General features: G+C 36.8%; 1 protein-coding gene across 3 annotated transcripts in view; it reads left to right on the forward strand.

The window, feature by feature from the left end:
• Positions 1-12,913, forward strand: part of VPS50 (VPS50 subunit of EARP/GARPII complex) — a 141,254-nt gene that overhangs the window by 124,446 nt on the left and 3,895 nt on the right. For 2 of the 3 annotated variants that reach the window (XM_032643673.1, XM_032643674.1), the window contains 4 exons: positions 5,428-5,576; positions 6,622-6,718; positions 7,749-7,907; positions 11,409-11,530. In XM_032643673.1, coding sequence (XP_032499564.1) covers positions 5,428-5,576; positions 6,622-6,718; positions 7,749-7,907; positions 11,409-11,530 — 527 coding nt within the window. Of the gene's footprint in view, positions 1-5,427; positions 5,577-6,621; positions 6,719-7,748; positions 7,908-11,408; positions 11,531-12,913 lie in introns of those variants that run through there. The other variant, XR_004351529.1, reaches the window with a different exon arrangement.

A 12,913-nucleotide genomic window follows, 5' to 3' on the forward strand; every position in this document is an offset into this window, starting at 1 on the left:
TAAGGTTCAGAGGCTGAGCAAGGGCCTTGAGGTGGGAGCGAGCCTGGCCCAAATTTTGGCAGATTTTTGTGATGGGGCACCAGTTTATGCCGAAGAGTTGTGTTGCAAAGAGTGTTTAGGATGACTTTATAAATGGCTTTAACATTTGAGAAGTTAGGTTTAGTCGGCTATGCAGTAGGGGGTCTGGATTCTTAACTGTGTCATGTGATGAAATGCATGTTTTAAAAAGCTGGGTTAGGTCGCAAAACAGGGCTGATCCTCTATAGTGTTTAAGCCAACATAAGCAGTTAAAATAAGAAAAAAATTTTTCTTACGCTTGATCACTGTAGCCAGAGACTTTTGTCATTCAGTGCATTTCTCTGCATCTATGAATTTTCCCTTATTCCGTCACTTACCCAAATAAGCAATCACTTTCCTCTTTTCTCATAAGCTCTATATTATGAGCATACTTCTGTTATTGAAGTTTTTATAAAGCAATGTAATCATTCATTCTTTTAAGAAATACTTGTTTGGAATAATTATTATATGCCAGGCATTGTAGGCCTGGAAAGTCATCAGTGAACAAAAGAGGTAATTCCCGTCTTCTTGGAACTTGAATCTTATTGGGGCAGAGAGACAGATAAATGTATAAGAGTGTCAGATACTGATCAGTGCCAAGAAGAAGATGAAGCAGAGTGATGCGACAGTGATCTTTAAGCAGAGATATGAATAAAGTGAGAGAGGCGTATGCAGATATTTCAGGTGAGCACTGTTTACACAGAGGAAATAACCTGTATCCGTCTCATCCATCCCCCTTAAAATTTGGAGGTCTTTTGGCCCAGCACATTTTTTTTTTTTTTTTACGGTACGCGGGCCTCTCACTGTTGTGTCCTCTCCCGTTGTGGAGCACAGGCTCTGGACGCGCAGGCTCAGTGGCCATGGCTCACGGGCCCAGCCGCTCTGCGGCATGTGGGATCTTCCCGGACCGGGGCACGAACCCGTGTCCCCTGCATCGGCAAGCGGGCTCTCAACCACTGCGCCACAAGGGAAGCCCCAGCACATATTTTTTTAATATATGTTCATAGTCCTAGCACTTACCTTGGCACATAGCATCTCTTCAATAAATGTTTATAGAGTAAGTGAATAAACTCGAATCCTTGAGTTTGGTGTCTCCTGGATTAACCTGGCTTGTTTTCTTGTCCACTTAATCCTGATCTTTGTTTTCAGAGTCAAGGCTCCTTGTTTGACACAGCCATCTATTTCTTTTTCTTTTTTCTTTCTTTTTTTTTTTTTTTGGTCTTTGTTGTGTAAAATCCATCATTGGCTTTCGGTCCCATTGGCAGTTACCTGTTTTGATTTTGCTTCTCCTTCTTTGATACTTAGTATAACCTTGACCTGAAGATCTTGTTTTCCAGATCTTAGTCCACAGCTTCAGTTTTTCTTGTTTCTGGCTGAATGCCTCAAGATAGGTGGGCTGAAATATACCACTAGAATCATTCACTCTAGCGTTTCTCTGCCAGCTCTACTAGTTACTAGCTTATGATTGTCAAACCACAGTTCCAGATCTGACCCTTAAGCTGTGGATTTAATGCTGCCATACAGTGTGTAATGAAATAGCGTGACCCAGTAAACAATGGGACCAAACTAGCTGTTATTTAAGACAAGCTGTCACCCATCTAACGATAACAGTGTATCTGTAGCATCTGTCAGACCAGTTCTTTGTTCATTGGTAAGTTTTTTCCTGAATTGCTGTAATAGTCAATTTTAGAAATGCGTTTTTTTAAAACCAGCTACACACCCCTCCCCAATAAACTGATAGATGTGCTTGGTTTTTTCTTTGCCCCCTTGTCTTTTAAAAATATCTTTTTTTTAAGACCTTATTCTTAGCATCTCTTAAATCAAAGACTGTACCTTGGATCAGAAGACTGTGTGAGCCGTTGTTCCTCTGTCAGTTTGTAAGGAGCACTGACCTTTGACAGAGCCTCTCCACAGTCCCCACTCCTCTGATGGATAAGACACTACAACAATACAGTAGAAGTTTTTCTGAAAATTTCCAGTGTTTTATGTGTTAAGTTATTACGCATACTGATAAGCATCGTTTTATTATTTTAAAAAATATATTTGTCATTTACTAGACCTTGATCTCAGGTTTTCATAAGCTGGTATATAAATTTTCTTCACTTCATTAATTTGCATCTACATTGGCAGAGAACATTAATTGGTTTCTTGCTATTCAATACATTCTTTGGCTATTAAAATAATTTATAGCCTAATTTGGAACCACTGGATGGAGGTAGTATTTTTCTTTATATTTCTCCTATGTGTTAGTTAAAACTTTAATAAGCACTTTTTTGGTGATTTTATTTTCTCCATATATATCTTCTGAGTTTTGCTTCTCTTTAAGCTGTAAAAGGCAAAATGGAATCATCATGTTCTTTAAAATGCCACCTGAAATTGTTTATCATCTACATTCACCGTAAACTAAGAAAATTTGTTTGACACATCAAATAAAAGTCTAAGAAAAATTGTCTAATAGTGGACAAGCAGGAAAGGAAGTTGGGGTAGGTGGTAATGGTACCAGAAATGTGAATTTTTAGTTATCTACCTGGTGATGCTAAACTGTTTAAGATCTGTGGCCAACTTTGAATCTTTGATAATAAAAATGTATTTTAAACTGATCCAGGAAAGTCCATAAATATGAATTTTCTTTGTGTTAGTTAGTACATTACTGGCAGGAAAGGCTAAAAATATAAGTTTCACTGTGAGAGTAAAGATTGATTAAAGTTTCATTTTTTCAAAGTCTTCAAAGAGTTGTGTGTCCTTTCCTTACTATACTGGTATAAGCTGAAACATGGATCCATTTAGGAGCTTTTCCATTTAAGTGTGCAATAAACACATACCATTTATTTATGTCAGCTTGACAGTTTGGGACTTTCTTGCTCTCTTCAAGTGTATTTCCCTAAATGGATCTGTTTTGAAGGTAGACACATTAAGATTTGTTGATGGATTATAAGAGGAGTGTGACACTGAGAAGAATCAAGGATGGCACCTGACTTCTGGAGAATGGAGGTGCCATAATGGGGATGGATAAGACTTTTAGGAGGACACATTTGAAGAGGACATCAAGAGTTCAGTTTCAGATATGTTAAATGCACAAGAGGTGAGAGAGGGGTCAGGGCAAGTATATAAATTTTGAGCTGTAGGTATATGGATGGCATTTAAAACTGTGAGACCGGATGAAATCATGTAGGGAGTAGAATGTAAGTCAGAGAAATCTCAGGACTGAACCCAGTGTTTAAAGATCAGGGGGAATATTCAGAGATGGATATTCAGAGTTGGCTATTGGATTTGGCCATAAGGAGGCCGGTGGGGACCTTGCTTACTCTTTCTTTGGAGTGGAGCAGACAAAAACCTGGTTGGAATGGGCTTGAAAGAGGATAATAGGAGAGGAAGAGAAGATTCTTATCAACATCTCCATCAATGAAACTAACAGAGAGCCTGCTAATGTCAACAGGCATGCCAAGGACTTAAGGTACAAAGAGGGTGAAATTGGTCCCTACCCACCAAGAACTCACAATGAGGTAGGAGAGTTAGAAAACAACAACTGATAAAGTATGCCGTATGCCACATAACAGGTATATGTATAGGCAATATTAACACAAGTAAGATAGTTACTTTTCTTGGGAGACTGAGAAAGTTATAGAAAGGAGGTGAATATGAGTTCATTCTTAAACAATGAGGTAAGAGCCAGGCAGGCAAGGAGAAGAGAGCTGGTACGACAGGAGTGTCAGTAGGACAGGTGTAGTAAGCAGCCCAGTGTGACTAGACCTTAGGGGTATAGAGATTATCTTGAAATGAGACTGGCAAGGTAGCTGTTTGTAAAGGAGTAATATCGTGGCAACAAGTTTAGGCTTTTTTTCTGTAAGGAAGGGATCGTCAGTTGAGACTTTTAAATTACGGAGTGGTATGATCACATCTCCATTTTAGAAAGATCACCTAGGTATTACTGAAGTAATGACATGAGGAAGAAACAAACAAGAGAGGTGTCTGTTTAGGCATGAGGGAGGTGCAAAGGAAGAGGGGGTGTTCAAGAATGATTCTAAGTTTCTTCACTTGGACAGTCTGGTAGATGGTGATTAAATAGCCCCCTCAGGGACTTCCCTGGTGGTCCAGTGGTTAAGATTCCACGCTCCCAATGCAGAGGGCCTGGGTTCGATCCCTGGTCAGGGAACTAGATCCCACATGCTGCAACAAAGATCCCGTGTGCTGCAACTAAGACCTGGCACAGCCAAATAAATAAATAAATCTTAAAAAAAAAATAATAAAAGTATTAAATAGCCACCAGAATTAAATTAAATAGCACAGGTACCCAGTTGGTACCAAACCATATGTAATTTTGTGATTTGTGTGTTGTTGTTGTTTTTGGCAGTAGTGGGGTGATTACTTTCCTTTTTAGTAGAAGGAAATAAATAGTGGAGCTGTGACATTGATTAACTTGCATAGTTCCCTTATCCTGATCCTCCTTAGAGAAAGCACAGTTGTTCCCAAAATAACTTTTAAATGCTAATTGAGTAATTAGAGATTGAAGAGAGACAATACCTTTAGTAGAATATAGGATATAAAAAAGAACTAAACAAGAATAAAACCATTTTCTAACTTGAAAGGTTTTATAATGTATTATTTCCATTTTGCAAAATTTATAAACCTGTTATACTCCCAGAGTCCTATGCATTTGATGTCTCTTTTATTCGTAAGGCAAATGTTAGAGATTTGTGATTATGTAATTGATTTAAAAAGTAATCCAGATTTACATTTTGTACACTTTTAGATTTGTTTGTATTCAATTTTTGTGCTGTAATTTTCTTTGAGGATCTTATAAGGCTCAGCTCACTCTGCTCTTTGGGCATCCCTTTCTTTTATTTCCATTTACCATCTTCCTTCAGGTCAGTAATCTATCCCTAGAGATATACAATACAGTTGCTTCTGTTTCAGGTTAGACAACATTTTAGTCCTGCCTTCTTGGGATTATACCAAAGTTACCTTGATTAAGGTTTAGGTGTGAAATGGTTAATCACACCATAATTTTGGATTTTACCAGCCTGGTCCTGGAGAGGCATTCTGTTCTTCCTCATTTACAAGTTCTTGAAGGGCATCTCACTATTGTCTCTGTGAAATATTTGTCAATTCATAAAGATTCCTTGTGTTGGGCAATTTTAGGCCATGCACAGATAATAGCATATGGAGCTGGATCATTTTCACTTAGTATAAAAAGGAAAGTTCTAGTAGTTAGAAAATGTAAAAGGAGGAATAAAAGAACTGAAACTAAGTGTAATTAATGTATGCCTGAGAGCATTTTAATTATAGCTCCAATTTTGTAAAATCACATGGGTTATTGCTATTAGATTTGCTATTTCAGGCTGTGTGTGTATATGTATGTTATATTTTCAGGAAGTTTCAGCCGATCCTACTGCCACGCTCACAGCAGCAGAAGAGAGAAAGGAGAAGGTACCGAGCCCTCACCTCAGTCACCTAGTGGTTTTGACATTTGGGGATACATTGTATGGGTTGGCGGAAAGAGTGGTAGCCACAGAATCCTTGTAAGTTGTTAAAAACAGTTGCTTTGCCATTAAATATTTAAGAAAGATTATAAAAGTAAGCACTGTATTCTAGCTGTATGCATTTCCCACTTCTAAATATTCCTTAAGTTACTCAATATTTCTGAGAAGTATATCCTAAACTAGATTACGAATCAGTTTTTAAAATGGCATGGTTGATTTTCAGGTGTATAAATGGAAGGAGGGTAACCTTTTAAGTTTCATTCTTTAGCAGCATGATCCTTGGTTTAAGTAAGACTTTAGAAAAGCATATTGTAGTATAGTACTTTATAGTTTGCCATTGAATTACAATTCTAGAGAAACTGTAGTTACATTGTCAGTTTAGTGTTAAATGTAGTCGACCCTTGACATCAGCAGGAGTGCATCCTGACCTTTATAAATCCCCAAGTTCTTTAATAAAGTGAGAGCATATAACTTCTTCCATAAAATATGGTCCAGTATAATTTAAGAGGTTTTGTATATAACAAAGAGTAGTGGAAAACAGTGTGACTACCAGCAGTCTTCAGCTGAATGATTCCGATTCATGCACGTGTATGTCTTGTGTATGCATGTGAAGTTCACGTCTGTGTCTCAGCCAAGTTCCATTTTATTTCCTGTTATGAATGTTTGGGTTATTTCTAAAAAGTGTCAGGTGTTAAATCTGTGAATTCATGGGTCTGATGTGTGTAATTACATGGGAAATCCTTCTAAAAATACTGTTGTATTCTTTCTTCAGTCTTTTGTGTTATCTGTGCTCATATCTTACATGCAAAGCAGCAAAACTGTACACCTTGTGGTAACCAGATTAGCTCCTTTGAAGTCATCCTTCTTTCACATCACCTCACGTTCAGTGATAACTCAGCATTAATTTTTGTGTGAATTGTAAATGAGTGTGTCAAGTGGCAATGCAAGGTAGTTGTTTAAAATGGAAAATAATTTTAATTGTTAAACTTTTGCTCAGAGATCTTAAAGATTAGTTACACCAAAAATATTGACAGGCTCTAAATACTGTGTTTTGTTTACATGGTGGATTATTTATTCCCTTTAGGGTATTCTTGGCTGAACAGTTTGAGTTCCTTCAGCCACATCTGGATGCTGTGATGCCTGCAGTCAAAAAACCCTTTCTTCAGCAGTTTTATTCTCAGGTCAGACATGTCTTATATATCATTTCAACTGTGAGCAGGATAGGACTGTCACATGTTATTTAGGTGTTTTGTTTTTTTTTTTTTTAAACTAGTGGTCAGTCTCTCAACCTCAGGAGAGGTGGATTAGAATATTTGTTTATTCATTCATGAATTCCTGTATTAAATAAATACTTATTGAGTACCTCTTATAACTTTTAGTCTAGTAAGAGAAAGAGCCAATTAAAACTATATTACAATAAAGTATAGTTAAGGGAAAGAAACAGTGGCAGGGTATTTAACCTTGACTGGAGGCGGAGAAGAGGTATGGTTTGGGGGAGGTTATCTAGAACGGCTGTCTTGAGAAACTGATGTTTAAACTGGACCAGAGAGAAAGAGGGTGAGAGGAGTATATTTCGACTAAGGTAGTGGCTTATATGAAGACCTACAGATGAGAGAGCACGGTGCCTGTGAGCAGCTAAGGAAAATTCAAATTCTCAGAGCGGGGAAGAGGGCCAGTGATGAGAAAGATGGCCGGAGTGATTAAGCAGAAGTCACATGACATACAGTGCTCCCAGCCAGGAGCTGGACTTTGTTCCAAGGGAACTGGGAAGCTACTGGAAGATTTGAAAGAGGTGGTGAGTAGCATGGTGAGGTGTGTGTTTTAGAAAGCACTTTGGGGGAAGTGTGAAGAATGGACCTCAGATGGCAAACCTAGAGGCAGGAGACTGGTTTGAAGACTTTTAGACTAATGTGGGTGAGAGATGATGGGATCTTGAGGTGCAAGTAGAAATGGAAATGGAGAGAAGTGAAAAAATCTGTAGTTTTTTAGTTGAATTGTCAGTGGCCTCAAGTTTGTTGAATATCTCAAAATCATGTTTTGAGTAAGACCCTTCCTTGCCCACAAGTTAAAGTATTTTCATAATTTAAATCTCCAAGTGTATAGTGTTTTATTTTCAGATATGATGTGTACTAGAAACAGGAACAAAATATATTTTAGAAATTTTATACTTTTAGAAAATATTTGGTTTCATTTCTGTGAAATTTATTTCAGACCGTCTCAACAGCCAGTGAACTACGCAAACCAATTTACTGGATTGTAGCTGGTAAAGCCATTGATTATGAACAGATGCTGCTCCTAATGGCTAATGTGAAATGGGATGTAAAAGAAATTATGTCACAGCACAACATATATGTAGATGCACTGTTAAAGGCAAGTATTCTTGGAAACATCTCTGTTAAAGATAATTCTACTAAGGGAATTATTCCTGTAATTGCAATAGCTCCAAAATTGTGAGATTATAGTTTGTACCACGTTCTAGCGTTCTTGTGATATTAAAGTCCCTGAGTTGGATTAGGATTTCTTTCCAAATTTTGTGTTCTTTTAGACCCAAGAATACTTTGTAGATTTTTTGTTTTTGCTCAGTAATATCCCATTTTGAATTAGAGTCTGATTAGTGTGTCTTAGCTGGCTTCATATTATGTAACCTCAATGGCCATGACTGTAGTGACAAGAGGATATTTCTGTTTAATTAGAAGATATTTCTAGAGTTGTGTATATTCATTAGCAAGAGACTACACCCCTGATTATTCTAAGCTTTTTTTCCAGAAATCACATTACTTTTGCAATGTGTCATGCAAATACCTTTGTGTTCAATGACTTAACATTTATAAGTTTTCTGGAAAGAATTGTGATAATTTTTTTTTCATTTATGCATCAAGAGATATTTATAAATCACCTGACATATGCCATGTACTGATCTAGGTGCTGGCGATATAGTTGTGAGTTAAGGAACTTATGTGCCATCAAGGAATTTATATGCCGGCGCAGGGACAGCAATAAAGAGATACATTAGGGCTTCCCTGGTGGTGCAGTGGTTGAGAGTCAGCCTGCCGATGCAGGGGACACGGGTTCGTGCCCTGGTCCGGGAAGATCCCACATGCCGCAGAGCGGCTGGGCCCGTGAGCCATGGCCGCTGAGCCTGCGCGTCCGGAGCTTGTGATCCGCAACGGGAGAGGCCACAACAGTGAGAGGCCCGAAAGAGATACATTAATATATAATATGTCAGGTGATGAAGAGTCTGGTGAAAAAATAACCAGCAGAAGAGGGATAGAGAGTGGCAGCGTATGGGTTGGAGAGGAATACCATTTATTTACTTATGGTCACAGAAGGACTCTGATAAAGTGAGAATTGAGGAGAGGCCTGAGGGAAGTGAGGAAATGAACCATGTGCACGTCTGAGGTGAGGGAAGAGCATCTGAGAAAATGAAAACAGCTTTCAGAAAAATTTTGCTTTTCATATTTGTCAGCGAAAAGAAATTGGCCCTTCTTAGCTCTTGACTTACCTCATTTACACCAATATTCTTACCTGCTTAGCCAAAGGCAGTAAATAATAGGCTGGGACACTTGAGAACCAGTAAACAAAGCCAGAGATCAAAACAGAGATAGCAGCTGAATTCAGCTGGTGTGCCAGCTCCCAGTGACGTCTGGCACCTTTCTGGAGGACTGGGTTGAGGACTCTCGGGCTGTCCTCAGACTCAAGGAACTAAGGGTGCCAGATCAGTTAACAGTGTCTAGGTATTAGCATGAGATCTAAGCATGCTCTATAATTGCCACCCTGGAAGAACTTTGATTTCTAGATCACCTAGGAGACTTCAGCTGGAAATTTTAATTGGAATGTAAAAGATACATGTAATTTATAAATCACACCCCTTCCTTTTTGAACAGTTCTGTTTTTGAAAAGTTGATTCTGTTTTTTATGACCTGCTAATTTTGGTACTTATGGGGATGCAAGAAAAAAGAGACTTCTGCCTTCAGTGAATATACATACTAGAAGAGGCTACTTGCTTCAGTTATTCTTAATTCCAAGAAACATTAATATTATAAGAAAGAACCAGTGTTATTCAGATTATTAACCTGAACCCAAGTTTCAGCAGTTTAAGACTTTCTCTCATAAAGAAACTTTCATGGGACTTCCCTGGTGGTGCAGTGGTTAAGGATCCGCCTGCCAGTGCAGGGGACATGGGTTCGAGCCCTGGTCCGGGAAGATCCCACATGCCGCGGAGCAGCTAAGCCCATGCGCCACAACTACTGAGCCTGTGCTCTAGAGCCTACATGCCACAACTACTGAAGCCCGTGCGCCTAGAGCCTGTGCTCTGCAACTAGAGAAACCGCTGCATTGAGAAGCCTGCGCACCACAACAAAGAGTAGCCCCCGCCCGCCACAACTACAGAAAGCTTGTGTGTAGCAAAGAAGGCCCAACGCAGCCAAAAATAAATAAATACATTTATTTAAAAAAAGAAAATAAACTTTTATGGTAACTTTTGTTCTGTTACTTTTCCAAGTCCAAACCTTTAGGTAAAAGCAGTCTGCAAAAGAATCTGTCCCAAAAGAATCATAAGTAAAATGAAGTAGTTTTATTATTCATTTAACAATAAGCATTCTTGAACATTGGATTTAGCAATGAGTAGAATGGCATTTCATATAGTAAGCCTATAAATTTATCTTTAAAATATTAATGAAAAGTATTGAATTATGACTCTTGAAATCTAAAGCAGAGTTTACTGTAGTATGAAGCATAAATACAGTAGCAAATACTGTTTTGCTAGATTCATGAAATGAAAAAGAGGAAGAGCAATTACTTATTTACTTTGATTTTCAAAAGTAAGCTTAGTGGGCTGAAGACCTACTTCTTTCTCATAAATGATTAAAAGCAGTTAACTGTCAAAAATCATTAAAAAATTGTGATTTAGGAAGCAGCCAGAGATAACACAACGATCATGTGGTAGCTTGATTGGTGATGATCAGATTTTTTTCCACCTGTGTTATTTGAATACATGTCAGTCTTGACTTGGTACACATTGTGTAGTTTCTCTATTGAGGAAACTAAAGAAAAATATATCATTTTAAGGCTTGTTAAAATTATTTGAACTGTATTGTCAAGAAAGGATCAACAGCATTTACTTTTGTAAGTGAACATATTGAGATGATAATAGTCGAAAGAAATCAGAAATAAATTTACTGAAGGGTGAACCATCTGCTTTCATGTAGCTGTTGAAATTGTCTAAATTAGTTACATATATTTTTTAGTAGAGTGGTATCACAAAAGGTACTAATAAGTAATAAAATGTTCAGTTTTTCTATACGTAATGAGATAATGTATATTATGGAGTTTTTTTGGTGCTAAAAATTTAGAACTATTACATGACTTTTGAATCATTCAGTATGTAATAATTTATTTACTTTAAAAGAATGTTTAGGAAAGAGAATAATTTATCAGATTGCTCTGTAAGGTGTACAGCTACAAATTACAAATAGCTCACTCTGAGGTGAAAGCTCATTCAAACGCTTTTTTAAAATATGGGTTTCTTAAAGATACTTTTAAAGATATATTAGTTATTAAGCCTTTTTAATCCATACTGACAGTCATATAAAAATTTGAGATGTAGAAACACTTGAACATTGTTTAATCAGTTAATGACACTTATTTCCTTTGAGATGAAATGTAGTGTACTCTGTATTACAACATGATTTATTCAATTTGATATACTTAAAAAAACACTTCACACTAAGTCCAAATTATCTTTGGCATTATCTCTCTTTGTTTTACTTGATTTCATTCTGAGCATTCTAAAATCTTTTTTGCCTCTAAGATGGGAAAGCAATGTAACATTATAATTATATTCACATATGGCCACGATTTTTGTCGTCTTAGGAATTTGAGCAGTTTAACACGAGGTTAAATGAAGTTTCTAAGAGAGTTCGGATACCCTTGCCCGTGTCTAATATACTTTGGGAACATTGTATACGTCTGGCTAATAGAACAATTGTGGAAGGGTAAGTTTTTCATGAAAGCATTATCTGATTCTTTAGTGATAAATCATAATATATGAATAACATTATATGTTATCACTAATAGATGCAGAGAATAGGTAGAGATAGTGATAAATAGTGATAAATAGCAGACAGTCTCATAGTAATTCAGGTTTAACTTTGGAATGTAGTTAGAAAAAAGACCTTAAACGCCACTGTGTCACTTTTTTTTCTTGCTGGTGACTTAGAATCAGCTAGTAGAGGAGTGAGGAATGCAGCATCTAATGGTTATCTGAAAATTAAACTAGTAATAATTATTATTACCTAATACAATTATAACAATGTTGATTATACATAGCATTCATTGAGTGCTATTTGTCATTTATTGAAACAAGCCCTTCACAGGATTCTATCACCAAATCCTAACATAAACTCTCTTTGGTGGTAGTATTCTCGCTGTTTTGTCAACAGAGAGATAACCTAGCCTCAGAAACTCAAGGCTAAAGAGGTTAAGTAACTTGTCCAAGTTCACATAGTTTTTAAATGCAGAGAAGGCTTATGAACTCCTCATTTTCTAATGGTAAAATCAGTCCTCATAGCCGCTATATCACTGTTAATATCATTATTATATCATTGTAAACTGTATCAATCTTTCATATGTTGAGTTTACAGATCAAAAGTAATTTTCCCACTTAGAGACCATGCTTACTCTGCCTGTAACATCTAGAATACAAATAAGAATCAGTAATACATTTAAAATATCCCTGGAAAGCAAACTGCTATTTCAAAGACCATTCACAGTGATCTAGAATTGCACATCAGTTGAATTTTCACACTATCATTTATCTGATTTCTCATCGTTTCTTATTTGTCATAAAAATGAATGTGTTTGAAAGTGGAAGTGACGGTGACAAGCTGACAACAGCCTTGGCATTTTGTATAATACACCATCCAGTCGGTTAGGGTTAGGGTTGCAACCAGCAGTGCTGTAAATCCCAAAATGGCTCTCGGTCAACAATCATGACTGGATTGTACTGTTAACAAATTTATTTAATAGTAGAAAAGTGAATAACAAATGTTATATTTGTGTATAAAACACTTATTTTAAAAAAAAAAAAAGCTTGGTCACTTTAAATAATATAAACTAGTTTTCTTGCAGATTTCCTTAGGGGAAGTACCTCATTTCCTAGTGTTGAATTCTCCACATTTTGTATGCTTGAAGGAATGAGACACTGACTTATGAATAATAAAATGTACTGTTAGGGTTAACATATTTATTCTTATTACTAGTCCACCTTAGAACACAGTTTTTTAGTAGTGTGGGGTCTCAGAATAAGTCTATAAAGTGTTTTTTATGAAAAATATGTATGTACTTTCTTTGCTTATATGCTTACATGTTTCTTAGGT

The sequence above is a fragment of the Phocoena sinus genome, chromosome 9 (genome assembly GCF_008692025.1).
Source record: "Phocoena sinus isolate mPhoSin1 chromosome 9, mPhoSin1.pri, whole genome shotgun sequence".
In the NCBI taxonomy this organism is placed as follows: domain Eukaryota; kingdom Metazoa; phylum Chordata; class Mammalia; order Artiodactyla; family Phocoenidae; genus Phocoena; species Phocoena sinus.